We start from the raw sequence: 25,769 nt of genomic DNA on the forward strand, positions 1-25,769 counted from the left end.
ACATAAAATTCTGGCATCAAGAACATACCGGCCAATATTACATTAAAAACTGCAGACCTCTGATCATGTAGAGTTCATTAGTTCACACTCTTAAAGGAACAGTACATGCAAAAATCAACTGGCCCTGATCACCACTTACTTTTTGTTTTATGGAAAAGCCAGCATTTCCCCAAACATTTATTTCGTTTTTCATTAAAGAAAAATATGTATTATTGTTTTTAAACAACTTAAGGGTCAGTACATGATGAGAGGACTTTGAATTTTGGACGATCTATCCCTGTAAAGTCAGATGGGCTTCAGTTTATTCTAGTTTTATATTCTGTGATATGACAGAACATCAATATGCGAATATTTGTAAAAAATATTTTTAGATAAATAAATTACACATAATGGCCAGTTTTTTGTTTTTTTTTTGTATCATTGAGATACTCCTATAGTTTTTATTAATGTTTTGAATAAGCTTTTATTTTTATATTTACCATTTCCATTTAAATTTTAGTTACATTTTTAGTCATTTTGTTTTTGTCATTTTTATTAGTTTAAGTTTTATTCAATCACGTCTATAAGTTTCAATTATATTTCAGTCTTGGTTTATTTAGTTATTTTTGTACATCAATTAAACTAAAATAAAAAAAGACATGTTGCTTTAGGCAACATTTGTTTAATTTCAAGCAACTGTATATATATATATATATATAATATATATATGTGTGTGTGTGTGTGTGTGTGTGTGTGTGTGTGTGTGTGTGTGTGTGTGGTGTGTGTCATTTCATAATAGTGAGTGTATATATATATATATATATATATATATGTGTGTGTGTGTGTGTGTGTGTGTGTGTGTGTGTGTGTGTGTGTGTGTGTGTGTGTGTGTATAAGCCTTATCAGTGCAGTCACAAATGAAACTTGTTAGTCTATACATCGATAGAGACTCGAACATGTAAGGTCAAGTACTAGTCATTTTAAAGCATTATCTATTGATTCTTCAGCTTATGTATATTACATATGATATGTAATATTAACATTGATTTAAAATAAATTATAATAACCGTTAAACTAAAATTGCTTGTGTGTAATAATGGATTAATAATAATATAAATCATATAAAATAACTCTAAGTAATTATCATTAAAGCCAGACATTTTTTTTTAGTAATAGTGACCTTTAATTTGGAGCAAGGGGGAGTGACTTTTTTGTGTCAGACATGTGTCACTTTGCTCACATCTGATTGGTCCAATTTCAGTTTGAGATATAACTCAGAACATAATCTACCCCCAAGCAGGTGCATTGCAAATTACTATGGCAATGAACCCAGCTAAAAGCCAAGCCACTTTCATGTTACCTAAAATCAAAGATTGATGCAAACTAAACTGAAATTTAGCTGGATAGCCAGCTAATCCGGCTTCATGGGACAGGCCCCAGGTGTGATGTTCTGTGTCGCAGCGGTCTCTGCTTTGGTGAAGCTGCAGTTCTCTCATTCGTCCAGAGCGGCAGGCGGCGCTGCAGTCCCTCACTATCACCGCTGCAGCACCACCCGGTTCCTCAAAATCTCTCCATCCGCGATTTGATGATGTTGGAGCTTCTCTGAGCGTCTAAAACGGATGACAGCTCTTTATTAAACTAACAAATGTGCCAGAAGTGAGCGGACTTCTGTAGATTAACGTTAAAAGCGGTCGAGGAAGGCGCGAACATGTCGGCCAGCGCTGTTTATGTGTTAGATCTGAAGGGGAAGGTAAGATAACGGTTCACTAGCACAGCAGGCTAAAGCTAATCCACACCAAACATCAGCGTAAAAACAGTTTAAAGTCATTTTTAATTTACAATAATCAACATTTTTATTTTGGTCTGAAAGCTCTGAGGATATCTAGATTATCGCGTATTAGTTAATAAAAAAAAAAAATCTATTGCAACAACTGGTGTTTTTAATTTTGTAACTGTCAGTCAAAAGTCAATTATTGTTGTTCACTCATTTATAAAGAGAAGACATTTGTATTCATACTTATTCTTTAGTTTAGGAGTAGTCTCCATCCTTGTGCTTTAGTATATTTAATAGGATGTAATTAATATTTCGAGTTGCACATTTAATCTTACCTTGTTTAAATGTTATTGTATGTACAGGTTTGCGAAATCATTGCTTTGCATATGTTTGAATTGCAAGTCATGAAATCGCTATACATTTTAAAATGGTGTTACACAAATTTTTGCATGAAGTGCATAACTCGTCTGATTGTTTAATCTGGTAAGCTGCTCATTCCTGGCCTCGGTTGCTATGGTTACTCTAGTGAATCTGGGTTAATATGCATGTTTGGACATTCAAAAAAATGTCCAGTATTAGAGAGTCACCAGATATTGGAAATGGAGTCAGTGGATTTGAAATGAGTGGTCTGTGTGTGTGTGTGTGTGTGTGTGTGTGTGTGTGTGTTTCAGGTGCTGATCTGCCGAAATTACCGCGGAGATGTGGACATGTCCGAGATCGAGCATTTCATGACCCTGCTGATGGATAAAGAGGAGGAGGGAACGCTGTCGCCCATCCTGGCTCACGGGGGAGTTCGCTTCATGTGGATTAAACACAACAACCTGTACCGTATCCTTCCAAACCTCCAGAAAAACAGACGATACAGAGTTCTGGCATTAAAAATCCCTTTCATTTTCTACATAGTAGCTCACCTAGCTCTGAGGTTATTGCAGTTAACTAAAACTAGAACCATAAAAAGCATTTTTGTTACTTGAAATAAATGTTTACTGAAAAATAATCACTAATGTTAAAAACTTAACATTAACACCGAAATAAAATTAATCAAATTTTATTTACAAGTTTTATATTATTCCATTGTATAGGATTTGTTTAACATGATTGGAATTGAGTTCCCAGGTCATTTGTTCCCTAAAAAGTAGTTTTATTATTCTTTTTATTATTTTTTATTATTATTATTATTATTATTATTAATAATTTATTATTATTATTATTATTATTTTTTTTATTGTTATTATTTTTATTATTATTATTTTATTATTAATAATTATTATTATTTTTTTTTTTTTTATTATTGTTGTTGTTTTTTTTTTTTTTTTTTTTTTGCTTTAAATCAGATTGTTGTAATGTTGTGATTGATCTTGGATCTGATTTTTTAAAATAAATTTCTAATATCTCTATGAAGAAGATATTACAAAATAATTTATATATATATATATATATATATATATATATATATATATATATATATATATATATATACATTATTTGTTTTTCTATTTAATTATATTTACAATTCAAGGATATCAACTTTTAAAAAGACGAGTTCAGTAAATGCATGTTGAGGAATATCTCAACATTGACCGAAATAATCATGATTATGAGTTTTGTTATAATCAAGGAGCTCTATCAACTAATTATTTCATTATTTTACTGGATGAGCCACATTATAAAATTACAAAACTGTCATAAAAATGACACTAATGAACTATATTGCTTTATTACTGTAATTAGCATTAATGATTTTAATTGGTATTAGTCTAAGCAGTTAGCAAGTAAAATTAATTAATAATAAATTAAATGAATTAAAAATTAAGTAATTCACTATATATAAATATAAATTGGAGAAATACATTCAGGACGATGGCTGCTGAATAAATGACTGATCACCGTTGCATTTTATTAGATTTGGATCGTTCATGATCTTACTTGGGATCACTTTACAATATTTTTGTTGTAACCTGTTCATCATTGTATTGCTTTATTGCTTCTTTTAAGCATGTTTTGTCTCTTAACCGGCTGACAAACAGTTGTTGCAACATCCAAAAAGAATGCGTGTGTCTCCCTGGTTTTCTCCTTCCTCTACAAAATTGTTCAGGTACGTTATAATAAAAATTTGCACTTAAAGTGATGTCTGGGTGAGGCAGCTCATCTTATTGGATCATACCTAATAATTATATATACAGTACAGACCAAAAGTTTGGAAACATTACTATTTTTAATGTTTTTGAAAGAAGTTTCTTCTGCTCATCAAGCCTGCATTTATTTGATCAAAAGTACAGAAAAAACAGTAATATTGTGAAATATTATTACAATTTAAAATAATTGTTTTTAAATTTATTATACTTTAAATGATCATTTATTTCTGTGATGCAAAGCTGAATTTTTAGGATCTTTATCACATGATCCTTTAGAAATCATTCTAATATGATGATTCATTATCAAAGTTGGAAACAGTTCTGCTGCTTAATATTTTTTCAGAACATGTGATACCTTTTTAGGATACTTTGATGAATAAAAAGTAAAAAAAAAAAAAAAAAAAAAAAAGAAGCTATGTTTTTAAAATAATATTTTGTAATAACAATATACACTACTGGTCAGTAATTTTTTTTTCTTTCTTTTTTTTAAATAAAATCAATACTTTTATTCAGCAAGGATGTGTTAAATTGATAAAAAGTGATAGTAAAGAAAATATATTATTAGAATATATATTATTAGAATTTTTTTTTATTTTTAATAAATGCAGTTCTTTTTAACCTTTTATTCATCAAATATATTAGACAGCAGAACTGTTTCCAACACTCATAATAAATCAGAATATTAGAATGATTTCTAAATGATCATGTGATAGACTGGATGTTACATGTGACACTGAAGGCTGGAGTAATGAAGCTGAAAATTCAGCTTTGCATCACAGGAATACATTTTTTTTAAAGTATATTCAAATAGAAAACTATTATTTTAAGTTGTAATAATATTTCACAATATTACTGTTTTTTCTGTATTTTTGATCAAATAAATGCAGGCTTGATGAGCAGAAGAGACTTCTTTCAAAAACATTAAAAATAGTAATGTTTCCAAACTTTTGGTCTGTACTGTATATCGGTTCATCACTGCATCACTACATTTCAGGATCACAGCAGGGGTTTCAATGTGTCTGTTTTCCAGGTTTTCTCCGAATACTTCAAGGAGTTGGAGGAGGAGAGTATCAGAGATAACTTTGTCATAATCTACGAGCTGCTGGATGAACTCATGGACTTTGGATACCCGCAGACCACTGACAGCAAGATCCTTCAGGAGTGAGTCCGTGTTTGATTTCCTTTTATTAAAAGTCTTTAAATCATAACATTGTTTTGTTTCAAACACGGCGATACTGAAACACTTCCGGTTCTTTCTCAGACCCAGCAGATATCATTCAGGAGTAACTGATGGAAGGTGTTTATTTTTCACAGATACATCACGCAGGAAGGTCACAAGCTGGACACGGGCGCTCCGCGGCCCCCTGCCACGGTCACCAACGCCGTCTCCTGGAGGTCAGAGGGCATCAAGTACAGGAAGAACGAGGTTTTCCTGGACGTCATCGAGTCTGTCAACCTCCTGGTATGTTTTTAGAAGGGCCACGTTTCTTAGACGTCTGTAGACGTGCTCAGAATAAACACAGGAATCCATCACAGTGAACAGGACGCAGTCACATCCATGCCATTGTGCTTGTGTTGTGTGAGGTGATGAACCTGCTGTTAATATGAAAGCTTTAACCCTTTAACCGAAAGAGTCCAGGCCAAGAGTGTAAGGACCGAGATGAGCCATGTTAACTAATAGGGCTGGACTAGCAATTTAATTCTATTATATTAGAGTCTGGCTTCTAACGATTATGAAAGCGAGATAATTGCATTTAGTTGTGGAAGTGCACTAAAATAGTGTTGATCTTATTTATTTTGATGAAGTGTTAATTATTCTGATTAAAGTTATATATGAGTGTCTAAAAAATACTTTGATCAAATTTATATATAATTTATGTGAAATATAAAAATAGTTTTAGTTAACAATATTACCTTGGAATTTACTTTATTTAATTTGATAAGTATATCTATTAGGATAGACAGATAGACAGACAGACAATATAATTTTGTTGAATTATATTTAATATAGGTTATTACTTTCAAACTGTAATAAATGCATGATTATTCGATAGTCAACAAGTAGGGTTGGGTGTCGTTCGAATTTTATCGATTCCTAGTTTCGATTCCAATAAAAAATCCAATATAAAAAAAAATTAAGTTAAACATTTAGATGTCAAACATGTATTCTGTGTCTTTTTACAAAGCATTCTGTTGCAGCTGAATAACATGAGCAAAAATCAGCAGCCTACAAAACACTGCAAGAGGAATTTTGCCTGTGCTTTAAAAAAAAAACCATATACCAAAAACAACTAGATTAATATAAATTTCAAATATTAAAGTGTTAAAGACAAGTAAACAGTCATTAATAAGATAGGAACAAACCAATCAATTAGCAACTACAACTAAACAAAATTTCAGGTACAGAAACTGTAATTAAAAGTTTAAAAACACTGCATAGTTTTCTTTTTATAAATAAAATAAAGATTAATCAATTAAAGTTATTAAATATATTCAGTCAAGATCAGTGAATGATTTTCTTTTGTTCTTTGATTAACATTAATGACAGGCAGCTGCTGTCTCTTTAAGCAAAAATACTGTACATGTGTTTTTTCTTTCTCATCTGTTTACATTCATGTAAGACAAAAACGGCTGTGTTTATGATGATATACTGATGTAGTTTTCTGTATATTGGTTAGGGCTGTGCAAAAAATCGAATATGATTTTCATGCGCATCTCTTCAGTAAAGACTCTCCTGTGATTAGTAGTATATCTCCAGCACATGCGTTCAGATCAGGGTTGCCAGGTTTTCACAACAAATCCTGCCCAGTTGCTTCTCAAAACTAGTCCAAAACTACCCCAATCACGTTTACAGGAGGTTCCCCGATAAAAATTGCATCCCGGGGTTAAAATGTACGTTTTTCGGCAGGGTTCCCTTGGTAAAATTCACATTTTAGGAGCTAAATATCACGTTATTGGTATTGGGGTCGCTTCAACCCGCGAACATGAAAAACAACCACGGACTTGGCAACACTGGTTCAGGTGGAGCAGCATGTACTACACAGAGCCGTAATTCACTGACAATCTACACAAAATCGATTTTTAAAATCGCAGGCGATTCTTTGTCGATTTTGAAAGCGATTTTGTGTAGCTTGTCGGCGAACAACGGCTCTGTGTAGTAAATGCCGCTTCACCTGAACCAGTGTTTCCAAGTGTGTGGTTGTTTTTCATGTCCGCGGGTTGAAGCGACCCCAATACCAATAACGTGATATTTAGCCCATAAAATGTGAATATTACCTGGGCAACCCTGACAAAAACGTATATTTTAACCCCGGGATGCAATTTTTATCGGGGAACCTCCTGGAAACGCGATTGGGCTAGTTTTGGACTAGTTTTGAGAAGCAACTGGATTTGTTGTGAAAACCTGGCAACCCTGATCTTAACGCACGTGCTGGTGATATACTACTAATTACAGGAGAGTCTTTACTGAAGAGATGCGCATGAAAATCGTATTCGATTTTTTGCACAGCCCTAATATTGGTCAAAAAATATGAAAGAAGTCAGTTTCGGCTCGGAACAACCTTTTCTACAGTGGAAATACACGGAACGGTCCGAGAACGGACACAAACTGGGAACCCACAGCGCAACCACCGACCGCTGCTCTCTGTGCACGCGCTTGTGCTTCATGTGCACTGCACACAAACAGAGCGCAAATTCTTTCCGTTCCTGCACTTAATCATTTTTAATCAAATTGAAATGCGATTGCAGGAATCGGTTCTAAAATGGAACCGGTTTTCGATACCCAACCCTATCAACAAGTCTCTCAATATTGACCAAAATAATTGTGATTATAATTTTTTGCCATAATTAAGCAGCCCTGTTAACTAATTGTACTTCTGGCTTTAAAATCTGACTGGATGAGCCACAATCTAAAATTACAAAAAATGATTACACTAATGAACTGTATTAATTTATTATTATATTTACTATAGAAGTAAAATAAATTTATAAATAACAAATAAAATAAATAATCATTTAAAGTGTTTTTTTGTTTGTTTTGATTGATTGAGTATCTGTCTATATGTGATTGTAACTGAAGTGATTGTCATGTCTGCTGATTTCTCTGCAGGTCAGCGCGAACGGTAACGTCCTGTGCAGCGAGATCGTCGGCTCCATTAAGATGAGAGTGTTCCTCTCTGGAATGCCAGAGCTGCGTTTGGGTCTGAATGACAAGGTTCTGTTTGAGAACACCGGCCGTGAGTCGATTTCCTCAGTTTTCTGTCCACATACGGATGCTAAAAGATCAGGAGTTTCATGCTTCTGATTTCATGTGTATTCATTTTGAGCTCATCTGTATGCTGAAGTACTCCTGAGGTGTGGTGTCGTAGCCGTTTGTTCAATCCTGTCTCCCTTCTTCAGGGAAGTCGTGGCCTAATGGTTAGAGAGTCGGACTCCCAATCGAAGGGTTGTGAGTTCGAGTCTCGGGCCGGCAGGAATTGTTGGTGGGGGGGAGTGAATGTACAGTTCTCTCTCCACCTTCAATACCATGACTTAGGTGCCCTTGAGCAAGGCATCGAACCCCCAACTGCTCCCCGGGCGCGCCGCAGCATAAAATGGCTGCCCACTGCTCTCGGGTGTGTGTTCACAGTGTGTGTGTGTGTTTCACTGCTCTGTGTGTGTGCACTTCGGATGGGTTAAATGCAGAGCACGAATTCTGAGTATGGGTCACCATACTTGGCTGAATGTCACGTCACTTTCACTTTCACTTTCACTTTTTTCACTTCAGGTGGTAAGAGTAAGTCAGTGGAGCTGGAGGATGTGAAGTTTCATCAGTGTGTGCGTCTGTCTCGATTTGAGAACGATCGCACGATCTCCTTCATCCCTCCAGACGGAGAGTTTGAGCTGATGTCCTACCGCCTCAACACACACGTGAGTGTCTAAACTCATTCATGCTTACTAAATTGATTAAATGTTAAAGGAGACATCGGATGCCCATTCTCCACAAGTTGGTATGATCCTTTAGGGTCTTCATGTAATGTCTGTAACATAAATTCCTCAGTGTATTCCTCGTTGTAGAGTGGATTCTGTGCAAACATCATGTAAAAGTGAATTTTGCATCTGATGTCCCCTTTGAGTAAATTTTAGGGTAATATGTTTCCCTGGAGCACAAAACCAGTCTTAAGTGTGAATTTGTCGAAATTGAGATTTCTACATCATCTGAAAGCTGAATAAATAAGCTTTCAATTGATGTATGGTTTGTTAGGATCTGACAATATTTGGCCGAGATACAACTATTTGAAAATCTGGAATCTGAGGGTGCAGAAAAATCTAAATATTGAGAAAATCATCTTTAAAGTTGTTTAAATGAAGTTCTTAGCAATGCATATTACTAATCAAAAATTAAGTTTTGATATATTTACAGTAGGAAATTTACAAAATATCTTCATGGAACATGATATTTACTTAATATCAGAATGATTTTTGGCATAAAAGAAAAATTGATAATTTTGACCCATAGTGTTTTTTTTGGCTATTGCTACAAATATAAGAGACTTAAGACTGGTTTTGTGCTCCAGGGGCACATATTGTTAACTACAACTATTAAAAACTTTTTGTTGATGGAAATAAAATACATAACAATATAATATAATATAATTAAAATATTAATAATAATAAAAAAAAAAAAAAAAAAAAAAAAATATATATATATATATATAGATAATATATATATATATATATATATATATATATATATATATATATATATAATATATATTTTTTTTTTTATATATATATATATATAATATAATATATATATATATATATAATATACAAAGTATAATATAATACTGGATTATAATATAAATATATATAATATATAATATTTTGTACAAATACAAAGTATAATATTAAATATAATACTGGATTATGAAATTATATATATATATATATGTGATGAATAAAAAAATAGTTTAAAGCACTAAAATTACTAACTGGAAATAAAATAGATTAAAACTAAAGCTGAGTAAATTAAACCTAAATAATAATATTGTAAATAAATAATACATTTATTTATTTATTTTAAAATAAATTTAAATTTACAAATTAAGATAAAAAAGATTAATAAAAATGTATTAAAATAATTAAAATAAAATAATATAATAGCAATGACAATGGAAAAAGTACATACAATTGTTAAAATTGAACTAAAATTAATTCAAAATGTGCTAATTCAAAATATTATATTATAAAATATGCAAATTGCTAAATATTAATAATAGTATTTAATTAATACTAAAATGAAAAACACTTATCGTTTGCTGCTGTCTGGGACTTGATTCTTTTGTTTGGTTCTGATGGGATTTGGTTTTCTGTGTGGTGAGGAGGTGAAGCTGATGATGTGTATAGTGTGTGTTTTTGAGGAGTTTTCACAGAGGAGAATCGAGTATGTTATAAGTGTGAGAACGTGTGTGTATGTGTGATTTTGTTTGATTGGTCCACAGAGCATCTAAACTGTCCCTCGTGTCTCATCTGTTTAACCGTAGGCCAAGTCTCAGTTTAAGCGACGCTCCACTGCCAACAACGTGGAGATTCACATCCCAGTGCCGACCGACGCAGACTCGCCCAAGTTTAAGACCACGGTGGGCAGCGTGAAGTGGGTGCCGGAGAACAGCGAGATTGTTTGGTCCATCAAATCTTTCCCCGTGAGAAAACGTCACGCTTCAATCATGATAATAAATCTAGGAGCTAAAAGAGTGGAAGTCGTGTTAGCAGAAGCTTACGAGTGTGTTCTCTCTGTTTCAGGGAGGGAAGGAGTACCTGATGAGGGCTCATTTCGGGCTGCCCAGTGTTGAGGCGGAGGACAAGGAGGGAAAACCACCAATCAGTGTCAAGTTTGAGATTCCGTATTTCACCACCTCTGGAATACAGGTAACTAATCTGTTATTTTTATTACAAAGCTTTACTCTTTGGCTTGCAGTCCTACTGTTTTGTGTTCATCTTTGGTTATGAGAGTGATCTAGTTTTGTTGCATTGCTTTCTTGCAATTTAGGCTTTTTATTTTTTATTATTATTTTTTTACATACCATTATAGTTTTTATTAAAAATAATTTGAACTAGCTTTTATTTTATACTTTTAGTTTTACCTTTAATTTATTTACATTTTAGTTATTTTGTTATGAGCTTTTGTCATTTTTATTATTTTTTGTTTTTACTAAAAACTACTATTTAGGTTTATTTTTAATTGTTTAATTATTATTATTATTATTATTATTATTATTTTTTTTTTTTTTTTTTCAGTTAGTAATTTTAATGCTCTAAATAAAAAATAAAAATGCTACCTAAATGCTTACCAACTGAAATAAGTTTAGGGTTTCCATTTAATATTTATTTTGTATTTTATTTCAGCTTCGATTAACCAAAATGTTTTAATAGTTTTAGTTCTAGTTTTAGAGAGATTTAATATAATAATAATAACCCTGATGTAAACCAGCCTGACTAGGTTTTTGGGATCGGAGAGGTTTTCAGTTGCATTTGTTAATAAATAGATTAAATAATATGTTACTTTAAAAGTAGCTCCTGTATTATGGTGTGAATTCAAAAAGCAAGCTGTAATATTAAAGTAACATACTTCTAATGTATTACTCTAACTCTGCTTTTAATAAAATTATTGAATCATAATTAAATCTGTACATGATGAGTATAAGAACTGTCTCAGTTTCAGTGACCAGAGCAGATTTTTGTCGTCATCTTAATACCACTTCCTGTTTTTGACAAAAGGGGGCGCTGCTGATTGATTATTTGATGGCTTTATATATATATTTTTTTCCCTGGTGCTGAACACCTGTTGCTCAGGCCATGGCAGCTCTGATATGTGCTTTTTGCTTTGTCACCAATAGATGGTGCTATAAATCTGTACTTTTAAAGCATTTGTACCCTGACAGGTTTTTTTTTTTTTATGTGTATGTGTCTGTGTTGTTGAATTATTAATAGTGAGTAAATAAAATATTATGTTAAATTGTTAGATTCAGTTTTTTTGGTAGTTTATTCTTCATTACTATTCTGTGATCAACTCTCGAGTGAATTAATTTAGCAAAATATCATTAATTTATGAAAAGAAGCTGGACTCCCACTGACAGCAAGGGCTCTGCGATGCATTTAACATCACACATCTGCATAGAAGAGGAAAATATTAATAATAACTTGTTTATTTATGTTTATTTGTAATGCGGATTCAAATGTGAGCGATGTTGTCTTGTTGTGATGCTCTTTGGGAAACACTGGTCTTATGTGCACTTTTTCAACATTATCTCAATTCTGTGTTGGAATGGATTGAATTATTTTAATTCCTTGGGAATGTAAATGAGGCTGTGAGGGTTAGACGCTTGTTCAACTGAATTTATCTTTGCTGTTGATCAATCTGCTGGCAATTCCTGATGACAGAAGGCTCTGTTAAACACTGTGTTTACACTCTGTGTTAATACACTCTGTGTTAATACTCTGCGTTGTGAAATTTCGATGTGCATTTGTCCATCACCGTCTCATTTTCACTCATGAACATTTAAACTGGCATCTACTCCAGTGTTATCTTTAACTACTAATAGAACTATTATAAAATTATAATAAAATATAAAATGTGTGTTGCCTTGGCAACTAAGGGAAGTAAAGTACATTTAAGTTACGAAAACAAGTACTAAAATTGAAAGTGGAATAAAAGTAAATTAAAGCTAAATAGAAATATTTACAAATAAGTAATAAAATAACAAACATATAAAAATTACTAAAACTTAAACTAATATTAAAATGAAAATTGAATATATATATATATATATATATATAATATATATAATATATATATATATAATAACATATAAATAATACTAAAATAACACGATTTGTTGATGGAACCAATAAATCTGCTGGAGTTTAACTTAAAAGTCATAAAATCCAAAAACAATAATTCTGTTATCATTTACTCACTCATGTCATTTCAAACCTCTATGATTTCTTTATTCTGCAGAACACAAAAGAAGATCATTTGAAAATGTGTTTTTTTTTTTTTTGTCTGTACAGTGAAAGTCAATGGAGTCCATTGTTGTTTTAGTTTGGACAAAAACAGATGAAAAATACTTTAAAAATATCATCTTTTGTGTTCCACAGAAACATGAGCTCTGTTAAGTTATCATGTGTCTCGTACAGGATCACAGGGTTTAATCTTGTTGCGTTAGAATAAATGGTTAAAGTTGCATGCAGTGTGTGTGTGTGTGTGTGTGTGTGTGTGTGTGTTGTGGCGGTGACAGTGGCCCGGTCCAGACGCTGGCAGCCAGTCAAATCCAGGACAGACAGAACAGAACCACAGCTCCCGCTGAATCTTGTGTTTTAGCAGACGGTGTGTTTATTTGTTATGGTCAGTCGAGTGTGTGTTTCTCAGGCCTCAGCAGTTTATAAAGGTGGAAAGAGCAGAAGTAAACTGGACAGGACTGCTTTCAACAGAACAACTGATGTTTGTTGATCTGGGAATGATTCTCAAACAGATGTTGTGCACCGTAGTTTTGGATCGAACTCTCGGTGGTTTCAAAACCATGCTTTTGTTTTTTTTTGTTAACATGATTTGTTGATGTTAAATTGCAGAATCTGTTTGTTTCATTTGTTGTTCGTTCAGTTTGCATGCATTCATTCTCTCTTATAGTAATCATACGAGTCCTGCTAGACTCTGTGATCTTCTGGACTCTAAATATGGCTCGGGTTCCTCCTTCAGTTAGCCTTTTCATCTGTTTAATCATCCAGCAGGCTGCATGACTAATCGAAATAAAACCAAAATAACGATATGGCTTAGTGCTATTAGCAAATCACAAAGGCTGTGATTTAATTGAATAAATATATGCGCTGTGTCTTTAAGAGTTAAGCACAGCATTTTGTGTTCATTTACACGTGAGCAGCTCTTGAGCCGGTGTTTTCAGCAAATGCTTCTCCACGTGACCTTTATCTGCATCTGCATCCATTTGTGTTGCTTATAATGTGCATTTGAAAATGCAACATGCATCAAAAGTCTTTCCAAACTTGTGATGAAAAGCGCTTATAAATAAAAAAGAAGCTTTAATACTCCGCATGCGGTTTTCCATCAGAATAAACGTTTGATGGTTTGACATTTTAAAATGGAAAATATTGTGTTGTAATTTTACAGTAATGTGAATTATAATTATTGTGGTTATATCATTTTCTTAAATATATATATATATTTTTAATTTAAACTGTTTTGTTCAATAAAACCATATGATTAATTGCTTTTGATATTTTATTTGACCCAGTTATTGCCTCATTAGAACTGCTTCGAACGAATTGTTTGAGAATCGCTGGAAAATGAGATGATATTAAATGCATATTTTATGTAATTTATGGAGACTTTTGGGCTTTTGTGCATGGTTGAATTTTTGTATGTTGTTGGAGAATCAATATTAAATATTAGGAACCTTAAAAACGGCATAATAGGGGCATTTTACAGGAGGAATTCTCCTTGCTTAACATCTGCGTGAGGATTTATTTATTTAATATGTTGTCTTTTACAGTGTCACGTTTAGCGAATGCTTTAATCCAGTCGAGCAGCATAAGCAGCCGGTCTGTCATTTGTCAACATTTCATTTTGACGTTGTTTGACATTCAGCTGTTTTTGTCTCTAACCCACAAACCAGACGAACAATCGACAATAAAATCCACAGGCCGTACACTCAAATAACAGCCTGACTGCTGTGACATCAGATCACAGAGAGGTTGAAAGTGAAACAGCAGTTTTCGAGCTGAACTCACTGCAACCTCGAGTCTGATATTCATAAACAACTACTACAATAAAATTACCTCTAATTTTTTGTTTTAAACAAAAGATTTCCTCCATATAATGGTAAGTTTCATCAGCCCACATGGACATCAACGACATAAAATCATCTGAAACTCAATTTCCCCTGAGAGTGAGGATGTTTGGGCAAAAATGATGAGGGGAAAGTCAGCCGAGTGTCAGATCTAATTAAGTGCTGAACTTCTATGAAATTTCCTCTCTCAAAAAAAAAAAAAAAAAAAAAGAAAAAAAAAAAAAAAAAAAAAAAAAAAAAAAAAAAAAAAAAAAAAAAGAAAAAAAAAAAAAACAATTAAAAAAAAAAAAAAAAAAAAAAAAAAAAAAAAAAGAAAAGAAAAAAAAAAAAAAAAAAAAAAAAAACAAAAAAACAAAAAAAAAAAAAAAAAAAAAAAAAAAAAAAAAAAAAAAAAAAAAAAAAAAAAAAAAAAAAAAAAAAATAATTTCTTTGGTGTTTTCATTCAGCGCTGCCGCTTTGCATCTGCTTCCCAGCAGTCCTGTAGGGTTTTGATTCCCCCTATGTCAAAAGTGTAGGGTTTTGATTCTTTGGGGATGTAAATGCGTGTTAGTTTCTTCTTTGGGTCAATGTTATATTCTTGTTAGTTCTTCCATAAATCAAGACTATCATCTGATCGCTTGTTTAGTGGTGGGTTATGGTGAGAGAAGCGGTCTGGGTGCTGAGACCTCAGGAAGGCTTTGATAACTCTCAGCGCCAGGCGTCGAGTCCCCTGCGATTAACGACCGGCAGCTGATTGTGCGACAGTCCCACGCTCACAGAACCAGGCTGTGGTTTGGTGTCGCGTCAAGCCTCGGGACGTTTGTGTAAGACTGGCGACTGCAGCTAGAGATCTGCAGTCTGTCCCGATGCACTGGACAGTCTGAGCGTGGCCCTTTGGACTATTACCACCGGCCTCTGCTAGTCACAAATAGACATGTGCGTGCAATTTTAAGCATGCTCGGGTTTTATATGAAAACGGGAATAGTTTTCCCAGCGCGGCTATATTTACACTACTGGTCAAAAGTTTGGAATAATCGTTTAATGTTTTTTAGAGGCCTTTTGTGCTTATCAAGGCTGCATTTATTTTAAAAAAAAATGCAGTAGAAACGGTAGTATTGTGAAATATTATTGCAGTTATTAAAATGTGAATATATTTTTAAATGTAATTCATTCCTGTAAATTACTGGTTTTTCAGTAGAAACGGTAGTATTGTCATCAGAAAAATCATTCTGATTTGCTGCTCAAGAAACATTTCTGATTATTATCAATGTTGAAAACAGACGTTTTCAAAAAACAAAGATTTAAAATAAAAAGAAATTTAATACTTCTATTCAGCATTGATGCATTAAATCGATCAAACGTTACATTAAAGACATTTATAATGTTACAAAAGATTTTTTATTGCAAATAAATTCTGAAAATCCTGAAAAACACAGTTTTCAATATCAAGCGTTTTTTTTTTTTTTTTTTTTTTTTTTTTTTTAAATGGATAATATTGCAAAAAATTTATAATTGATCAGCAAAGCAGCATATTAGAATGATTTCTGAAGGATCATGTGACACTAAAGACTGCTGAAAATGATCACAGGAATAAATTATATTTTAACATAATTACAAAAAAAACCTCTTCTTTAAAATTATAATAATATTTCACAGTTGTACAGTTTTTACTGTATTTTTGATCAAATAAATGCAGCCTTGGTGAGCAGAAGAGACTTCAGTCTTAATTCTAAACTATTGACTAATGTATATTCTGAAGAAACTCATGCGAAAGCCTGAAGGTTGGCATTTTGTCTGATCCTCTAAGTGTTCGACTTCTCCAATTAAGGTAGCTTTTTGTTTTGGCATTTTGTCTGATCCTCTAAGTGTTCGTGTTGTATATTCGTTGCCAGGTCTGCAGTAAATGAGCGTTTCTCCATCGAGCGGCTCTGTTACCGTCAGCCTCCGAGGGCACAGACTTTGTAGACGTGTAATTTTCACAAAGGTTTTTTAAACACAAAACAATCTTTAACTTTTTGGGAGGTGTGTTTTTAGACGTGTAATTTTCACAAAGGTTTTTTAAACACAAAACAATCTTTAACTTTCTCAGGTGTATTTGCTCCAGGTCAAGTAGGCAAAGATATTAGATATATTTTTTTTTAGTTTTTTTTTTTGTTTTTAAACTGTCAGTAATCAAGAAAGTGCCATATAAACCGTATCCTAAAATAAAATGTGAATGTTCCTCCACAGATTTAGGATAGACTCTAATGTTTGTCCTAATTATATTCGTGTGTTTTTCTTATTTAGTTTAAATCATTTGTTGTGTATTATTTATTTGTTAGTTTTGATAGCCATCCGGTAGAACAGCTAGAGAGAGCCAGACATTGAGCGTCCAGTGCTGCAAACTTCTTAATAATAAAAACATAAAATTGTCCCCTGTACAGCTGGTGTTACTATGGAGTGTTTTACCTTTGTGATTTTAAGAACTTGTCTAAAATGCGCATCCTTATGCGAGGTTGTTGAATGTAGTGGGGGCCTGCTACTAGTGATTCCAGTGATAAAATATGAAACCTTTGAACTGTTCATTCCTGGTCTTTTCTCTTGCCATTGCGTTTCGTCTCTGGTTTTTGGTTTGGTTCTTAGCTTAATCTGACGCGGTTTCGCTCTGCTTTTAAACTGTAGTCAGTATTTCGATTATCTGGACGCTAGTCTGCAGTTATTAAAATGTGAATATATTTTAAATGTAATCTTACTGTAAAGTACTGCAGTCTGGGCGCGGAAAAGATTATGGCAAGGTTATTAAAAGGTGAATATATGTTTAAAGTGTAGATCATCATTCCTTGTCAAGCAGTACTGCAAGCTTCAGGGGCACGTGATCCTTCAATCATGCATGACTCATCTGGGAATGTGGCCTAGCGTGCAAGAAACAAGTTCTGAGTATTATCAATGGATGTGCAAATCACCACCAGACGTTTTAAAAAACAAAGATTTAAGAAAAAGAAAGTTAATACTTCTATTCAGCATTGAGCATTAAATAGAGCAAACGTTTCTTAAGACATTTATAATGTTACAAAAGATTTTTTATTGCAAATAAATTCTGACATCGCCTGTGACTAACAAATCACAGTTTTCAAATTCAAGCGTTTCTTTTTTTTTTTTTTTTTTTTTTTTTTGTTAAATCGGGATTATACATATTCAGTGCAGTCACGAACTTTATAATTGACATCATCACACACATATTAGAATGCGTTCTGAAGGATCACCTGTTGTTGACACACTTAAAGCAGGATTATAAAGACGGGCTGAAAATGATCACACGGAACTAATTAATTTATTGAACACCATAATACAACAAAAAAAAAAGAACCTCATTCGTCGTCTTAAAAGTATCATAAATTTCCACACAGTTGTACAGTTTTTACTGTATTTTTGATCAAATAAATGCAGCCTTGGTGAGCAGAAGAGACTTCAGTCTTAATTCTAAACTATTGAATGTTTTTTATTATGAAGATAATGATGAGGAATGATGGTTGGCATTTTGTCTGATCCTCTAAGTGTTCGACTTCTCCAATTAAGGTAGATTTTTGTTGAAATTGGTGTTTACACACGTCATTAGGGGGTCTGCGTGCTGGTTGTTTTTTGTAGGATATTTTTTGTTAGGTATGCTGTAATTGGGTGTTTCTTGATCGAGATGTTGTTTTACAGGTCTGCAGTAAATGAGCGTTTCTCCTTTTTTCACAAGGTTTTTTAAACACAAAAACAATTTTAACTTTTCTCCAGGTGTAGCTTGAGACTCTTCCACAGGCCCAGAGCTGGGCTACCATGAGTTCGGCTCGCACAACATTTCTACAGGTCATTACAAATCTATATGATCATATATATAGATAATATATTTATATAGTATATACTATATATATATATATATATATATAATATATATAGATATATATTTTTTTTTTTTTGTTTTTTTTACTTGCAGTATCAAGAAAAGTGCATATACCGTATCCTAAAATTAAAATGGTGTACTTTTCATCAACAGCAAATAAAATGTGTAATTTTTCATCCACAGATTTAGGATATGACTCTATGTTTGTCTAATTATTATTATTATTTTTTTTTTTCATTTGTTTATTTTATTTGTTTTTGAGTTTATAGTGCTGCAAACTTCTATAATAAAACATAAAAATACATTTTAATGTTTATTTTTTTAAGAACTTTTCTAAAATGTCCTTAATGTTTTATGTATTGGGCTGCTACTTTATCCAGTGTAAAATATGAAACCTTTGAACTGTTCATTCATTGTTTTTGTTTTTTTGTCTTTTGACTTGTGCTTTAAATGTAGTCAGTATTTTATCATGTCATTCATTAATTTTAGTGAATTGGAATATCAGTAAAATTACAGCTTTGGTCAATAAAAATTAAAATTTTAGTCGCAATAGGACAAAAACAGTAGGGCTGGGTAAAAAAAAAAAAAAAAAAAATTCTAGATTTTTATTTTTTTTTATTTTTATTTATTGTGAAACGCTATATATTATTATTATATCAAGAGTATATTATTTTTTTTATGTTTTGTTGAGTTTATTGAAAGGAAATTGTTGTAGGATTTTTCCTACCAAAAAATGTGCTTTGTTAGCTTTTTGTTGTTTATTAAAAGTCTGTTTTGCAGAAAAACTAATTGAAATAGAAATATAAAGTCAGTATTATAAATTTATTATTATACAAACGTAAGCATAATTTTAGTGTCTGTATACAAAACAGTTAATTTTATTTTTAAGTTTTGTATTAATGGTGTTGCAGATTGAATCTCTTGTTTTTATGTATATGCAGTTAATTTTAACATTCTTTTTTATGGTGTTGCATTTATCTGGTATATATCCAAAATAATCTAAATCGAATTAGAATACGCTTTTGTTTGATTTAATTGAAGGGTTTTAATTGTTTTCTTCTACTCACCAAGGCTGCATTTATTTGATTAAAAATACAGTATAATCATTTAATATTGCAAAAATATTATTACAGATTAAAACAACTATTTGATGAAAAAAAAAAAGTTCAAAAGAACAGCATTTATTTTAAATAGAAATCTTTTGTAATGTCATAAATGTCTTTACTGTCACTTTTAATGCATCCGTGCTGAACAAGTGTTCATTTCTCTCTTACTGACCCCAAACTTTTGCACAGTAGTTGCACCACTGTCACTTTATTCTAGTGTTTTTCCTCATGTTTTTGTCAACATTAGGTTTTAATTTATTTATTTTTTGTCATGATGCATGTTTTTCCATCTCATTATCATTTTAAAAACACTAAACCACTGTCCTTCAGCAACATCTCTCCTGTATATTTTGTTTGCTTGTGTACATAGTGAAGGAATGATGCTTGTAAAGAGCTGAGTAAGCAGCTGTGCAGGTTTATGTGTGTGCGCGTCTGGCCTGATCGGGTCTGCCTGTGAAGCTCACTCCGCATGCGTAATGACGAGAGCGGTGACCACGACACGCGCAGAGCCCTGCCCACGCGTCCAGCGTCCTCACTGACACTGGACTTCATCCAGCTACAAATATACACTGGAGTTCATGAAGGGCTAAACCAGAGCATGACATAAACGCAACCCGACAAGCCCGAATCGCTACATTTACACAAAACAAGAGTAGGCGTAGTAGCGGTGGTGGAGATGGGTTTGGGTTTATTTACATTTTGGGTGTGTACGTCTCGCCAGGGTGGGCCTGGCGAAGAGGGCCTGGTAAGTTTGTGTGAGCTGCACCCAAGAGTGGCACATTACCGGCCCACGGACGCCAGGACGCTGCCTTCCCAAAATACTGACGGCAGGGTTGTCCTTGTGCTTTTTTGAAAATCTGTATTGATACCTAGAATACATCTCTTGTTCTGCGTAAGCCTATTTTGCGTCTTACGTCGGCTATTTCTGTGCATTTAGACGGGGAGGTTTTCTGAGAGAATACAGTCCACGATTAGAACAAACGCTCGGCAAAATCAACAAACACAGAGCTGCTGGACCTGGCCAACGGAGGGACTGTAATTCCTCGCTGTCTTTATGGGTCCATCCCTGCTCTCGGGAGACGTTTAAAGGTGACTAGCGACATCAAATGGAATTACAAAAATAAAGAGAGTTTCCAAAAACACTCCTACCGCTCCTTCCACCCATGTTTTTCATTGTGCTCTCAAACGTAACTCATCGACTGAGCCAGATAGGTGTGTTTGGAGTTCTTTTGGTATATTAAAATTATTATAACAATTATGTTATTACGGTATATCATTGTTATTATTCTTTATTAAGATTTTAAGATGAATAAATATTAATATATTATAATTATAGCTGATTGTATATTATACTATATTGTGTGTGTGTGTGTGTGTGTGTGTGCGCATGCATATGTGTATATATATATATATATATATGTATGTATGTATGTATGTGTGTATGTATGTATGTGTATGTATGTATATGTGACCCTGGAGCACAAAAGCAGTATTAAGTCTCTGGGGTATATTTGTAGCAATAGCCAAAAAAAATCTACTATGGGTCAAAATTATCCATTTTTCTTTTATGCCAAAAATCATTAGGATATTAAGTAAAGGATCATAGGCTCCAGGTGAAGTGATATATGTAAAATTTCCTACACGTAAAATTATATCAAAATTTTGGTTAGTAAAGAAGTGGCATTGGCTAAGAACTATCATGTGGGACAGAACTTTAAAGGTGATGTTTTTCTCAGTATTTTGGATTTTTGTTTGCACCCTCAGAATTCACCAGATTTGATTGTGAAATAGAAATATTGTCGCGATCCCTAACAAGCCATACATCAGTGGAAAGCTTATTTATTCACTTTTCAGATGATGTAGAAATCGCAATTTTGAAAAATTGACACTTAAGACTCACTATTGACACTCCAGGGTCACATATATGTTTTAGTACTATAATTATCAATTATTATTAAACATATTAATACAATTTTATTATTATGTAATCAGTTACAGTTATAACTGATTAAAATTTCAAATCAAATATTATTATAAATGGTGATATAATTTCATCTCTAAGAATCTGTATTATTATCTTGATTATATATTTGCTCTTCAATTATTACTTTTTTCCAAAAAACAGAAACCACAATTTACGGCAGTTCTTTTAGTTGTTGAAAAAATTTATTTGTTTTATAATCTTGATTATGTATTTGCTCTGAATTGATTTTTTTCCCCAATCATAGAAACCACAATTTCCACCCAACAGTCAAGCTGTTTAACGTAGAATATTTGTTTTATAATCTTGATTATGTATTTGCTCTGAATTGATTGAGGACCCGTTAGAAAAAGCTGTTTAACGTAGAAGAAGAATACACTTTTAATCTATAGTTAATGGGTATCGTTAGAAAAACCAGCGTAAAAAAAACGAAAACACGTTTCACCTCTAATTCCGAGTATCAGGTTTATCTGTGGCCTCTTACAAAAAAGTGATGCAAGGCCCTTAATTAACAACACGTATGTGACTCAATCGCGTTTGCCACTGAAAGGTGCCATTTCCCCAATCTCACTTCTTCATGTGCTTCCGCCCGCGGTGTTAAACTCTGCCACTTTCCCAGGCTGCGCTGTCCGTGCACTCAGATTTACCCTCAGATGCCCACGTGGACCTGACATGAAGCTAACGCTAAATATCACAAGCCTGGGATGCGGTTGCATTGCATGATATTCCTCAAACATTCCTGGTTGAGTCTGTTCAAAGCCTGTTTTTGTTGCATGCTGAAATGCAATGTTTATTTTCCGTCCTTTTTCTTTTTGGCACCATAAAGATGCATTGTGCTGTGGAAGACCGTTTTAAAGTGGCATTTAATTTACACAAACCCAAAGGCCAAACAAACTATTGTTTTGTATACCTTGAATGGGTTGTTATTTCCATTGTGTTGGAGGCCTTTAGCAGGTTTGGCTAAATGAATTCACCCACAATGCATTGCATGTATGACAGTGACGTGTGTGTTTTGACAGGTGCGTTACCTGAAGATCATCGAGAAGAGCGGCTATCAGGCGCTGCCGTGGGTGCGATACATCACCCAGAACGGAGGTAAAACCCTCTCTCATCCTCTTTCTCATCCTCTCTTCTCTCTTTCTCTATTTTTGTCATTGTTTTTCGCAGAAAATTGTTGCTTAATTGTTGCCAAATACCTGCAATGCAGTGCAGAATGATGGGAGATTGGTTGTTAAAATGTCGGGGTGAAATTGTTCTGTGGAAGAAAGAGGATGTTTAACACGACGCGGGACAGACGCGTGCGAGATGGTGAAACCCCGATAAAATTAGAAACCGCTGTGGTGACGCCGATAAAATTAGAAACGCTGGTACAGTGTGTGGTGCATGATGTTGTAGGAGATTTTCTTTCTCAGAATTCACATCTTGAACTTTGACACTGTGTGTATCATTACAACTGAGAGCTCCATGTTTCACACATATTTTAGTAGTCAGAGTTATATTTGTATGTATTTTCATATTATATTTTTACATTATATTTATATTATTATTACTACTACTATTATTTTTTATCTAGGTATTTTTCCACCAATTCCACCTATACATATATAATATTTTGTTGTTGCTTTTTCTTTTTCTGTATGTGAACTAAAGTATGAAAGTATTTATTTATAACCATAATTTTTAACCTGGCATTCCTTGTAGCTAATTAAATAATAATGATAAAATAAATAAATAAATAAAAATTTAAAAAACAAATTGATAGTAGTTAAAATCTAAATATTTGTCATATAAAATGTAAATATATATAGTTATTATATAAATTTATATAAAATTTTAAATGAAATTTTGTTATTATGTAATTTTTAAATAGATTATTATTATTATTATTATTATTATTATAAATTATATACATAATTTCTTTTTTGTATTTCTTTTTTGTATTTTATTATTATTGTTATTATTATTATTTTTTATAAGACACGGTTTAATTTTTTTTTTTTTTTTTTTTTTTTTTTTTTTTCATTAAATGAACAATAATTACATCATTGTCATTTTATATACAAAAATTTTTTTTGTTTCTGTTATGTTTACAAAAAAAATACAAATTATTTATAGTGCATGTATTTTTTTGAGCAATAATTTTTGAGGTTTTTTTGTTGAATTTATACTGCATGGCAAATAAACCATTGAATCAATTCATTAAAACAGTTGTAACAGATTCACAGTTTAAATCAGAGACACTATTAAACCCTCTTTGTCTTTATGCTCTCAGGGTTGTGAAACTAATTTACTGACATGAAATCTAAAAGTCATGTACAAAGTACCAAATGTACATATTGCAAAATTGTTGCTAAATTTTCTACAATCGTGTAAACTCCGGTAAGCAGTCTTCCTCTATAAGTGCTGCATATTTTATCACGACCGCATCCAGCATCTGTTTATAATCAGCATTTAAGTTCATTTTGTGAACTTGTGTCTCAATCTTATTGATGGATGTGGTTCTTGATTGTGTTTTGATGGGTGGAGAGAGAAAGTTCAGCTGTCACAATTAACTTTCTTCCCGTGTTTCCTGTCATTCTGTGCATTTAATTAAGCGTCGCTCATTTCCTTCTCTTTGCAGACTATCAGCTGCGGACTCAGTAAACGTGAAGAATTAGCCGAGAGCATCATGGGTAATTAGGGGTCGTGTGTGTGTGTTTTTGTCTTTTTGCTTTTTTCTCTTATGTGATGTGGAGGTTATGTGCTGTTTTGATGTTTTCAAACAAACACGTTAGATCTTAGTTTATGGACTGCAATTGAATCTTTAATGCCGTGTTAATTAGATTTTGTTCGAATTGAATCGAAACAAAACTCTGCAGAACATGTGAATCATATGAATCTTTACATGGAAGAATCACATGAATCTTTACTTTTGATCTCATTGATATTTTTTTTTGTGTTGTTGAGTTGTTGTTCATGATTTTTTTATATTGTTGTCTTGATTTTTTATGTTTTTTTTTTTATTTTTTGTATGGAAGAATCACAGATGCTGATTTGCTTGTATTGAATCATTTCTCATACTTAATGTGGTTTTTTGTGTGTGTTTCAGTTTTTTTTTGTTTTTATGTGTAAAGGAGTAATGTTTCTTGTTGCGCTGCAGGTCCTTAACCAGTCCTTAACCAATGGTGCCACGTCACATCTGAACGGAGGAAGTGCTAATATGTGTCCCATTTCAGATGTTTTCATACTGTAAACACTTCATGTTCGTTTGCGGTCATTTATCAGATGAACTCAACGACAGTCGTAAGGTCACAGCGATAGTGTTGCAGATTACAGTGTTTGTTTGTTACATTAATAAGTCCAAAAAGGTCAAATGAATCGACTCTTATTGAAGCGGTTGTATTTCTTTGCCATCATTTCGTTCAGTATTTCACTCCGATATTATTTTCTAACATTCAGTATTTTTTGATGTCATTCCTGCACACTGACTCTTTAGGTTTTTTTTATAGTTTATTTATAGCATGTTGTAATTCAGTATTATCGGCTGCTCTGGGATCTGTTCACAGTACCTCATGAGTTTACTTCTACTGCTAAAATGCAGAATTACACTCGATTTTAAACTATTCAACACAAAACAGAAATCTAAAGTCAACCACGGTGCCATTTTGAAAATAGAAGACGAAGAAGAAAACATTTGTTAGTTTGTATTAATTTGTCGATTTGTCTAGTTTCATTTGCCTTTAAAGGATGGAATGTGAAGGTTACCATGTTTACTATGGTACTGCATGCAATGGAGCTGAAATGTGACATAATTGTATTCCTCTCAAAATGTTTCTGTATCTCACATAAATAATTCATCTCTCTGTACACGTCAAGAATCAATAAAGTACCTGTTTAGAAAATACCTCGTCTGATCTGTCTCATAATTACTGCTATTTGAAAATGGTCAAATATTAATAAAAGGTAAATTGTTATTAATATAAAAATTGTTATATATATATATATATATATTATACATACTTCAATCAATTTGAAATTTGCAGTTTATTGTATATATTATACATGTATAAAGATGTTTATATATATATGTGTGTGTGTGTGTGTGTGTGTGTGTGTGTTTTTGAAATTTG

At 32.7% G+C, this 25,769-nt stretch overlaps 1 protein-coding gene across 1 annotated transcript; it reads left to right on the plus strand.

Annotated features, from left to right (window-relative positions):
• The first annotated feature begins 1,526 nt into the window (after window positions 1-1,526).
• Window positions 1,527-24,348, plus strand: ap1m1 (adaptor related protein complex 1 subunit mu 1). Its single transcript, XM_042712963.1, has 11 exons — window positions 1,527-1,729; window positions 2,425-2,581; window positions 3,781-3,848; window positions 4,919-5,049; window positions 5,203-5,350; window positions 7,997-8,123; window positions 8,654-8,796; window positions 10,413-10,571; window positions 10,672-10,797; window positions 22,680-22,755; window positions 24,281-24,348. The coding sequence occupies exons 1-11, from the start codon at window positions 1,688-1,690 to the stop codon at window positions 24,301-24,303; spliced, it is 1,200 nt and encodes a 399-aa protein (XP_042568897.1). The 5' UTR covers window positions 1,527-1,687; the 3' UTR covers window positions 24,304-24,348.
• The last annotated feature ends 1,421 nt before the right edge of the window (window positions 24,349-25,769 follow it).

The sequence above is a fragment of the Cyprinus carpio genome, chromosome A2 (assembly GCF_018340385.1).
Source record: "Cyprinus carpio isolate SPL01 chromosome A2, ASM1834038v1, whole genome shotgun sequence".
In the NCBI taxonomy this organism is placed as follows: domain Eukaryota; kingdom Metazoa; phylum Chordata; class Actinopteri; order Cypriniformes; family Cyprinidae; genus Cyprinus; species Cyprinus carpio.